At 39.6% G+C, this 12,079-nt stretch overlaps 1 protein-coding gene across 1 annotated transcript in view; it reads right to left on the reverse strand.

Annotated features, from left to right (window-relative positions):
• NAA35 (N(alpha)-acetyltransferase 35, NatC auxiliary subunit) overlaps positions 1–11,821 on the reverse strand; it is an 87,437-nt gene extending 75,616 nt beyond the window's left edge. The window contains exons 1-3 of the mRNA XM_029201711.1: positions 11,635–11,821; positions 10,829–10,957; positions 5,481–5,514 (exon numbers count right to left, since the gene is read on the reverse strand). Coding sequence (XP_029057544.1) covers positions 5,481–5,514; positions 10,829–10,952 — 158 coding nt within the window. The 5' untranslated portion in view covers positions 10,953–10,957; positions 11,635–11,821. The remainder of the gene's footprint in view (positions 1–5,480; positions 5,515–10,828; positions 10,958–11,634) is intronic.
• Between the last annotated feature and the right edge of the window lie 258 nt (positions 11,822–12,079).

The raw sequence follows: 12,079 nt of genomic DNA on the forward strand, positions 1-12,079 counted from the left end.
TGTATTTGGTCTTTCCAACTTGCTATCACTTCTACTTCAATTAGATAATCTTCCTTTAACATAAAAATTCTTCCATGTACTTGTCACTCAAATTATTTTACATGTACTATGAGGCAAGAAAAGAATTAAAACCAAAGTTGGTTTAGCTCTTCCTTCAAAAAGTTAGAAGTTTTTGAAAAAAAAAGAGATCAACTGATCTACAATGGATATCATTTTGCCTTCTTTAAATAATTTTCTCTAACTATTTAACACTTAGAAAGTTATGTTTGGAATAATCATTATCAAATGTAACTTTTAGATTTTTTTTCATTTTCTTTACATCTTGAAAGTCTAAAAACCTGGCATGTTACCATCAATAATGCCCAAAGTTTTGGCAATTACATAAGAAAAAAATAAAATCCAGAAATTCTGATGGTCTGGTGTCTGTGGCTTATTAGCCACAGAAGCAGATAGTTGTGATGTAGTGTGGACTGATTAGTTAGTATATCTTTGAGATATGAGAAAAGAAAAGCCTAAAAGAAAGTGACTGTCCATCAAGTTACTGACTTCCTATTTTGCTTAGTCTAAGCCATTAGATTACCAGGAAAAAAAAGGCATCTACCTTGTTACATTAAATCATTTCTCTCAGAAAAGCAGCAGCAGTAAGACATCAAGAAAAATAAACAAATCGGACCTAATCAAACTTAGAAGCTTTTGCACAGCAAAAGAAACCATAAACAAAATGAAAAGACAACCTACAGAATGGGAGAAAATATTTGTAAATGATGCAACCAACAAGGGCTTAATTTCCAAAATACATAAACAGCTCATACAACTCAACAACAGCAACAAAAAACAACCCAATTGAAAAATGGGCAGAAGACCTACACAGACGTTTCTCCAAAGAAGAAATACAAATGGCCAGCAGGCACATGAAAAGATGCTCAACATCTCTAATTATTAAAGAAATGCAAATCAAAACCACAATGAGGTACCACCTCACACTGCTCAGAATGCCCATCATTAAAAACTCTACAAATAACAAATGCCAGAGACAATGTGGAGAGAACAGAACCCTCCTGCACTGTTGGTGGGAATGTAAGTTGGTACAGCCACTATGGAAAAGAGTATGGAGGTTCCTGAGAAAACTAAAAATAGAATTACCAAATGATCCAACAATCCCACTCCTGGGCATATACAGACAAAACTTTAATTCAAAAAGATACACGTACCCCTATGTTCACAGCAGCACTATTACACAACAGCCAAGACACGGAAACAGCCTAAAAGTCCAACTGACAAATGAATGGGTAAAGAAGGTGTGGTACATAAATAAAATGGAATATTACTCATCCATAAAAAAAGAATGAAATAATGCCATTTGCAGCAACATGGATGGACCTAGACATTACCATACTAAGTGAAGTCAGACAGAAAAAGACAAAAACCGTATGATATCACTTATATGTGGAATCTAAAATATGACACAAATGAACCTATCTACGAAACAGAAACAGACTCATGGACATAGAGAACACACTTGTGGTTGTCAAGGGGGAGGGGGTTGGGGGAAGGATGCAGTGGGAGGTTGGGGTTAGCAGATGTAAACTATTATATAGAGAATAAACAACAAGATCCTACTGTACAGCACAGAGAACTATATTCGATGTCCTATGATGAACCATAATGGAAAAGGAGACATAAAAAATATATATACATACGTATAACAATCATTTTGCTGTACAGCAGAAATTAACACGACATTGTAAATCAACTATAATTCAATTAAAAAAAAAAGAAGAGCTTTAAGGAGACACTCCCTGAAATCCATCAAACTTCTTAATGCTTCAATTTAAGATACTCTGACAATATGAGCATACTGAAGAAAACTCTCATCTATAAATTTGATGCAATGTTGTGAATCAAAACCCAAATGGTATTTTTCAATGAGCCTGTCAAGCCGAAAGAGAAAATATGCAAAAATGGAAAAGAACCTTTTCAATAAAAGAACAGGGATTCACCAAATACCAAAGATACTATAAACCTGTAATAATTAAAAGCATTCTAGCACACACAGATGAAGAAAAAACAATCCAAAGTCATGTTTTTGTAGGAAGTACATAAGATAAAGGTGGAATTTCAAATTAGTGGAAAAACAGTGTATTAGTCAATAAATACTATTAAGACAAATGGCTAACCATCCTGAAAAAGTGAAATCTTTGATTTACGCAATTTAATAAAACAAACCCCAGGCAGATCTAAGTTCTAAACCTAAAATAAGCAAACAAACAAAAACTCTTTTAATAATTTACAAAGCCACAAAGAAAAAAGTCGATAACTCCAACTGTGTAAAATATTAAAAATTTATATGTAGCAATAAACCAGTCAGTTAAAACACTGACAATTATCTAGGGGAAATATTTTTAATACAGGTAATTTTGAAAAAGTTAATATCCAGAATATATAACTAACTCATACAAATAGGAAAAGGCAAATAATCCAAAGAAAAGTAGGCAAAGGACATGAATGGATAATTAACAGAAGAGAAAATATAAACTATTAATAAAAAAGTAAAAAGCTATTCAAATTCTAATGTAATCAAGTAATGCAAAACAAAATGATGCTGGTTTTTGGCAGGGGTGGGGGGGAGTAAGGAAACTTTTGTTTTGTTTTGTTTTTGTTTTTCTTGTTTTTTTGCGGTACACGGGCCTCTCACTGTTGTGGCCTCTCCCATTGTGGAGCACAGGCTCCGGACGCACAGGCTCAGTGGCCATGGCTCACGGGCCTAGCCGCTCCGCAGCATGTGGGATCTTCCCGGACCAGGGCACGAACCCGCGTCCCCTGCATTGGCAGGCGGACTCTCAACCACTGCACCACCAGGGAAGCCCTTTTTTTTAATTTGTACTCTCATATGCTGTTGGTGTTAGTGTAAACTGATAAAGACTTTTGTGAGGGAAAAAATTTGGCTGAATCCATTAAAATCCAGTCATTTGATTTCTAGGCTTCTAAAATTCATTTGCACATGTGTATGTATAAAGAGGCTTGTATAAATTAAATGTTTTCAATTTTCCCACGTTACCAAAATATGTTGCCATCTGAATGTCCATCAATAGGGATACCACAGAACAAATTATGGTACAGTCATTTTATAAAATAAAAAGCAGCAGTTAAAATGAACAAGGTGGAGTTAACATGGAAAGATCTCCAAGATATACTGAAAGTGGGGGGTGGGGAATTTGCAGAATACACACAGTCAACCCTTGCTATCCACAGGGGGTTAGCTCCAGGAGCCTCCACAGATGCTCAAGTCCCTTACATAAAGAATGGCAAAGCTGAATACTGTACTATATATCCCCACTTACAGTTAACTAGTTTTACAGATTTCATTCACGTATATAAGAATATATATTTTTATAGGTCAAGGACATGTAACAATCTGATGACTTATAACAATGACTATCTCCAAGCAAAGAACAGAGATTGTGTTGGAGAGATGGTGTCATGAGAAGTTCTGCTTCATCTCTAATGTTTAAATTTGTTAAAAACAAAGTATCCGTTTATTACTTATATGAAAACAACTAAAGAAAAGTTGTTAATGGCACAATTAAAACCCTAGATCAATAAAGTCTACCATATGACCCAGCAATCCCACTACTCGGCATATACCCTGAGAAAACCATTCAAAAGGACACATGTACCCCAATGTTCACTGCAGCAGTATTTACAATAGCCAGGATGTGGAAACAACCTAAATGTCCAACAACAGATGAATGGATAAAGAAGATGTGGTACATATATACAATGGAATATTACTCAGTCATAAAAAGGAACGAAATTGGGTCATTTGTAGAGATGTGGATGGACCTAGAGTCTGTCATACAGAGTGAAGTAAGGCAGAAAGAGAAAAACAAATACCGTATATTAATGCATATATGTGGAATCTAGAAAAATGGTACAGGTGAACCTATTTGCAAGGCAGGAACAGAGACACAGATGTACAGAACGGACACGTGGACACAGGCGGCAGGGAAGAGAAGGGTGGGACAAATTGGGAGATTAGGATTGACATATATACACTACCATGCATAAAATAGCTAGCAGGAACATGCTATAAAGCACAGGAAGCTCAGCTCGGTACCCTGTGATGACCTGGAAAGGTGGGGTGGGGGGTGGGAGGGAGGCTCAAGAGGGAGGGGATATAAGTATACATATAGCTGATTCACTGTACTTCACTGTACAACAGAAACTCACACAACAATGTAAAGCAGTTATACTCCAATAAAAAAAATTTTAAAAAAATAAGGTATTTGCTTCACTAGTAAAATTGCTATAGAAACCAGAGTAGCAGTAAGTTAGCTATTCCACGCATTCAACAAATACTGAGTGCCTGCTTATGTGCTAGGCACTGTTCTAGGCACTTGAGATACATGAGTGAGCAAAACAAATTTGCCTGTCTCATGGGGCTTACGTTCTAGTGGAAGGAAACAAACAATAAAGATAAGTAAATGACATAGAAGGCTAGAACATCGTACATGCTAGGGGGGAAAAAATGACAGTTAAAGAAGATATGGATTAAAAGGATACAAATTTAATAGATGGCCAGTGTAGGCTGCTGGCAATCATGATCCCTGGACTCAGTGTCTAAAACCTTGGGGAAATGAAGAGGGCTATGTCCCTCTAGCGGCCCTCTCTCAAATGTTATTCCATAGTCAGGAGCCACATTCTTTCCTGCATTAGCTTATGGTTTGATTTCATTATACCCTTCCTATCATTGCCTGTGACATCAAAATGATGACCTACAGTGGTTCTCAAAGTGTGGTCCCTAGATCAGCAGCATCAATCTCACCTGAGAACTTGAGAAATTCAACTTCTGTGACCCCACACTAGACCTACTAAATAAGGAACGCTGGGGGTGGGTTCCAGAAATCTGTGTTTTAAAACCCTTCTGATGATTCTGATGTCATTAAAGTCTGAGAAGAACTAAATTTCAAGTTTCTACTTCCCCTAACAAACGTCCAATCTTGTCTACTTACTAATTTAAAATTTCATACTCCCAACCTTGAAAATTGAGTCTGGCCACAGCAGTATAGGAACTGAGGCTATCTATGGGAATATAAATATAATCAAGAATTTCCTTTCATTTACCTTTCTAGGGATTCTCAATCTACTTTCATCTAGGCATTTAATCACCTACCTCTGGTCATCAACCAGCATATCACATACAACATGCAACCAATACCTTTTCTCAAGAAATTCCACATCCTGTATACCTACCCTCAAGGAATGACCATAAGTCACAGTTTCACTAGGTACAACCACTTCCTATCACGACTAAGGTCAGCTGCCCCAAAACAGCTGACCAAGGTTAAAACTATATAGTTAGTGTTATTCTTACAGCTTTGAAATGTAAAATTACTCAGACTTCAAGGAATACTACTGCACAGGAGACAAAATAGATGGAAATATTACACTACACTATTTCAAAGGACACAAATACTTACAGCTTATCATGAAGCAGTTCTCCCAACTTTAATTCTAAAAGAAACAAAGAGAAAAATCTTTTGAATAATACCATATTTATATTTAACTGTTAATTCTAAGAAAAAAATGAAACAAAATATTAGCACCTGAAAAATGTGCTTGCAGTCCTTTAAACTTCATTTTCTAAGAAATGGTCATATTATTTCTACTCAATTACTAATATAATGTCTTCTACACAGTGAATATTTAAACACTAACTATAAATTGAACTTCTGAGAATTAACAAGTGACCCATCACAGGCTATAATAATACAACCAGAATTATCAGGCCCATTTTTTAAAATCCACTAATACATTTCTCCCTAAGTAAACTTTTTCACAGAACTGTATGCTATTTCTCAAGTTGTTTTTTTTTTTTTTTTTTGCGGTACGCGGGCCTCTCACTGTTGTGGCCTCTCCCGTTGCGGAGCACAGGCTCTGGACGCGCAGGCTCAGCGGCCGTGGCTCACGGGCCCAGCCTCTGCGCGGCACATGGGATCTTCCCGGACCGGAACACGAACCTGTGTCCCCTGCATTGGCAGGCGGACTCTCAACCACTGCGCCACCAGGGAAACCCTCTCAAGTTGTTTTTAAACTACTTGGCATCATGATCTAATCTCCTTTTGTCCCAGGAACAGTGTTCAAACTATTTTTTTATTACATTTTATTTAAATAATGTAGAAAACACTTGCATAAACAGCTGATCAAAAGAGTGTTAATCCTCCATAAAGCAGCAGTTCTCAACCTTGGCTGCATATCAGTATCAATTTGGGAGCTTTTGAAAACCCCAATGTCCAATCAGCACCCCAAACCAATCAAATTCTAGGAGTGGGACCCACAGAGTGGTTTTAAAGTACTCCAGATGATTTCAATGTGCAAGTAAAGTAGCTTAAATGTTGATGGTCAACTCCTGTGGAAGATATAAAGAAGCAGTTCTCAGAATATTACTAATCTCCCTAGCTAATAAGTTAAATGACATTCATTTTTTAAAGTTCCATGTACCAAAACAGAAAAATCAATGAGAAGCATTTATCAAAATACTGTAATGAAGCATAATAGAATATACAGTGGTTCTCAAAGATGGTTTGAGAACCCAGGAGCCTGTGATGTTAAAGTCATTTTGTTATAATACTAAAATAATACTAATACATTTTGTAAATAATACTAAACTTTTTTCATTGTGTTGACATTTACAATGATGATGCAAAAGCAATGGTGTAAAGAGGAAAAGGGCAAAACTCTATCTTCAGCACAAATCAAGACAGTGGCCCCAAGCTAAACAGTGTATTCTTCACTTCCATTTACTTTCACTTAAGAAGTCCTTGATGGAACAGTAAAAATTATTAATCTCAGGGCCAGGACCAGAGTGCAAGTAAGGCATGTAGGTTGCAAAATTTAAGAAGGCACTTTCAAGTAGTGCCTTCTTAAATTTTGTACCCTAACTGCCTCACTCACTTCATCCTAGGGCTGGTCCTGATATACCTAATTAAATTTCAATCTTTGAATACATCTTTTTAATATTCTATTTGACAAATGGAAAGTATACATAAACACTTCCTCTGCTTACCAAAGTAACAGACCGTCTCAAGGAAAAGCTCTTGCACAACTATCATGAAACGCCACTTTTACTTGAAAGAACAGTGACAAATTATAGTTATTCAGACTTGACAATATGGCATTTTCTTGAAAATAAATGAGTTTGTCGCTTTAGGAAAATAACTGACAAGGTTTATTGCCAGTGATAAAATTTGAGCTTTCAAGGAAAAATCGGAATTTTGGAAAGCATGTATCTGCCACTGTGAACTTGACAGTGTCCCAATACTTAAAAAGGCTTTCCTGAGGATACTGTGGTGATATTAACAAATGTGCTTTTTAATACTGAATAATGAAGTGTGTCAACACTTGGAAAATGTGCTTAACTCACTAAACCAATATTTTGCAAATAGCAATGCATGTTACAAAATTAGGCATGGATAAAAGATCCCTTCAATGTTCTAGACAGACCAATATACTTTATGTAACACAGCGTGATAGGTCCACTGATATGCTTTCAGATTCCACACTGCAATCTTAATCTTTAAGAAACTACCACCTGCCAAGTTTTGGTATAGTAGCAAAGAATATCCACAATTACCTGAAAAGGTTCCACCATCTTTTAACTACACATTTGGTGAGGCCTGATATACTTCCTATACTTCTACCAAAACGACATGTGGCAACAGACTGAACACAGAAGCAGATAGGGAATTCAGGTGTCCTCTATTATGCCAACATCAAAGAGATTTTCAAAAGTATAAAACAATGCCACTCTTCAAAGTTGTTCTTTGTTTTGGAAAATACATTTTTCATTTTAAAAATGTTATGTTGACATGCAATGGGTTTATTACCATTTTCAAATGAACAAGTATTTTTAAAATTTGTTTTAAATTCTAATACCGTAAACATCAATATACATATAATACACATAAACAATACTTTTTAAAAGCATAAGACGGTATTTTTAAGAATATAATGGGGCTCTGATACCAAAAAGTTGAGAACTGCTGTAATAATTTACCATATACTTAGGGTAGATGTGGGTACCAAATAGCTTCACTGAACACTCCACAGACCTAGAAGCAAGTCGATCACTCTGGGCCCAGATTTTATCATCTGTAAAATGAAGGCCTGTACTAGATGATTCTGTTAAAGTTCCTTAGGACATCCTCCCTTTTGCCTTGGAAATGAACAATGAACTATAACTTGTAGCTGGAGTTTGGGTTTGCAGCAGTGCTAAGCACTTGAAGCATACGATCATTCCCCTGAAGAAAAGTAATCTAACGGGATGAGAAAAACATGTAACTATTTGACAACGCAAATACATTTTACCCTCTTATAAATGAGAAGATAATTTGAAAACTGGTGTTACAGATCTTTGAATATATTTCTACACATAACATTGTAAATCATGGTTAAGTTCACTGCTAGGGTCGCTATGAAGACCCTACTGAATCTATGATATAGCTGGAATCCAGTACCGCTGTACAGTGATAATTAAACAGATGAATTAAAGTTTACCCCTGGGTAAAGGTGGCCAACTGAACACATGCAACAACCTTTAACTCCCTCCTGAAATCTCATTTAAACAATTAAAGGAAAAAAAAATTTTTTTTCTTTAAAGAAAGCTATGAACCTAAAGGAAGAGGAAAAATTGGTGCAGAAATAATACAACAAAATTAGGGAAACTTGGAAACAGAAAGACAAGTCGTTTCCTAGCAAACCCAAGAAAAATAAAACCAGCAGTGGAGAAAGCCAAAACCAACCCGATTTACCACTTACCTCTGAAAGTGAGGATATAAAGATGGGCTAAAACATAGAGAACTGAGCCATTAGACAGCCCAGAGCCCTGCCCTAATTTACAGAACAAGATAACTACCCCTCCCTCACCCTGGATAATACTGAAGGCTTTCTTTGAAAAGGGCAAACCAAAAAATCTCCAGGGACAGAAGGTTATTTGAAGGGTAGGATTCAGTACTGGAAAGAGGGGGCATTAAGTGAATATGTAAAAATTCTAGACCTCTTCCCCCACTTAACTGTTAAATCACAGGCAAACAGTCAAATCTTCAACCTCAAGCAGGAGATTAGATAAAATTTTCTCTACAGAATATAATCCTTCTAAGAGGAAGGAGCTAAATAACTGACACCAGAGGTTCTCCAACACAGAAGCCAAGTCAGATCACCTGATGCTGGCGTTCATAGCAGAGGAGTCCTGCTCAAAAATTCGGAGCTTCCAGCTGGCTTTTTGGCAGCCTCCCCCCACCTTCAACAGGCAACAAAGGATTCTTAGATATCTGAAGTAATCCCCTAACACGAAAGATAGAAACCAAAGAAAACAAACTAAAAAAGGCAAGTTGGAGGAAAGACGCTAAGTTGGGAAACAAAATTTCAAAAGAACTATTATTATTCTTAGAAAAAATAGTGCAACCCTGAAACAAAAACACTCTACTTTTATTAAAAAAAAGAAACATTCAGAGGGAAAAAAATCTTAGAAATTAAAAACATTACAGCAGGGGCTTCCCTGGTGGCGCAGTGGTTGAGAGTCCGCCTGCCAATGCAGGGGACATGGGTTCGTGCCCCGGTCCGGGAGGATCCCACATGCCGCGGAGCGGCTGGGCCCGTGAGCCATGGCCGCTGAGCCTGTGCGTCTGGAGCCTGTGCTCCGCAACGGGAGAGGCCACAACAGTGAGAGGCCCAGGTACCGCAAAAGAAAAAAACACAAAAAAACACATTACAGCAAAAAAGAAAAATTAAATTGAGAATCTTAGTCCACTCAGGCAGCTATAACTAAAATACCATAAATTGGGTGGCCTATGAATAACTTTTTTTTTTTTTTTGCAGTATGTGGGCCTCCCACCACCGTGGCCTCTCCCGTTTTGCGTTATCGACAGGATTTCTGCACTCACAGAGCTTATATTTCAGTGGGTGAGGCTAACAATAAAAGATAATTGAAAATGATGGTTTCTCACAGTAGATAAGTGCTATGAAGAAAATAAAGCAGGGTGATTCAACTGAGGTGGAGCTGGACAGAAGAGAATGAGGGGATAAATCTGTTTAGATTGGCTGCTGAGACCCCACTGGGACGGTAACATTTTTTTTTTTTAATATTTATTTATTTATTTGGCTGTACCGGGTCTTAGTTGCGGCATGTGGGATCTAGTTCCCTCACTAGGGATGGAACCTGGGCCCCCTGCATTGGGAGCACGGAGTCTTAACCGCTGGACCACCAGAGAAGTCCCTGGAACAGTAACATTTAAGTGGTCAGGAAGGAGCCAGCTATGTAAAGACCTGGGGACACAACCTTAGTGTGTGCAGTGGTACAAAAAAAGTCTGAGGCAGACACTAGATCACATAGGCCAAAGGGAAGAAGTTTGAATTTTATTCTACATGTAACAGGAAGCCACTGGAGGATCTTAAGCAGGGAATGACATGATCCAATTATTTTCAAACCTCAAATATACAATAATACTCCCGTCTTTAGGGCGACAGAATTCGTATTTCCACAGTTTGAAATGACTGCTATGTGCTCTCTAACCTGTTATTTAAAAGTTAGAAAATTTTAACCCAAGAAACTGCCTGAACATCTGTATTTAATGCTATAACCTACATAAACTGGCTTTAAATGAAAGTTAAAATCAGAGGATAGAGAATGAATTAAGTGTGGTTAACAAACTCGATAAACCACACATGTTGATTTTTTTCCATTTATTGAGATAGTTTAGAAATCACAATCCACATTTTTATTGCACCATTTCCAAAATTTTGAACTTCTAATTCAAAAATTCAAACTCACCTCGACAAGCTTCTTCAAAATCTTGAGTTATGTCCACCCAGTTTGTATTGCTTTTTTCCATCTTTTCTGGTATACTGAGCTCCCATCCTGAATCATCATCGTCTACAGAAGCTTTCATAACCATTATTCCTATAAAATTAATATTGGTGTAAAAGAGAGAATGTAGCTTTCAGGGCAAAAGTATTTGCAAACCATGTGCGTTTAAGTATTGGATGAAAGTCTTACTAAACTCTTTAAGCAGAGCTCTTCCGAGTTTGAGGACCGCACTGTAAAAACCTACCTTACTGCAATTAAATCCCACGTCAATTAACACTGCTGCTGCTTTGCCTATTTAGGAAGAAAAAATCACAAACCATCCCACAGCTGGCCCAAAGAGAACCAACTCCAGAGCTTCCTACTTTCAACACTGGCCACAAATAACCAAGGCACTCTTCAGGGTCCCCTCTCGAAGCCCAAGACCCCAGCAACTACACAAGTCAAGGTGGTCCTTCACCTGCCCGGAGCTCGCCGGGCCAACCTCTCCCGGCCCGGCCGGGCCCCTACACAGCCTGTCCGGGGGGCATAGCGTGAGGGAGCGCACCGCCGGGCCCCAGTCGCCGGGCCCAGGGCGGGGGCGCACCTGAGGAGGGGACCGCCCCACCCGGGTCAGCCCGGCCCGGCCCCAGCCCCACGGGCACGGAGGCAAGGACAGGGCTGTCGTCGCGCGGGAGAACTGGCACGCCCGGTGCCAGGTCGTCGCCCCGATAACACCCAGTAAGGCCAGGGCCCCGGCGGGCAGTGGGCACGGGGAAGCCCGCAGCTCCTACCTGAAGCGCGGCGGGAGTGCAGGGGCCGCAGGGTGACCTGGCGTACCCAGGGTCCGCCACGCGCGCGGGGTGCTGCGGCTCTCTGACACGGGAGGGAAGAAGTCTCAATGGCTCCGAACAGCGGTCCCTATCTACTTCTCCCTTGGCCACCCGCGCTGCCACGCACCGCCCAGCTCGCGGAAATAACGACGGCGCCTGGGCCGCCGCAGCCAACCCCTCCCCTCTCAGCCCAGCCCGACCGGCCGCGTGCGCGCATGCGTACGCCGGGTGCGCGCGACCCCGCCTCCTCTCCCTCACGCCTTGGGACTTCGCGCTCCCCGGCCACACCCCCTTCCTCGCTACCGACAGCCTCAGGCCGGGGCGGCTATCTTCTCTTCTCGCGGGATTAGAGCCAATCGCGAGACCGGAAGCTACCTTCCTTCTCCAGCCCGCGGCCTTGTCCTGG

Source organism: Monodon monoceros, unplaced genomic scaffold (genome assembly GCF_005190385.1).
Source record: "Monodon monoceros isolate NGI ecotype Baffin Bay Population unplaced genomic scaffold, NGI_Narwhal_1 Super_Scaffold_5, whole genome shotgun sequence".
Classification (NCBI taxonomy): domain Eukaryota; kingdom Metazoa; phylum Chordata; class Mammalia; order Artiodactyla; family Monodontidae; genus Monodon; species Monodon monoceros.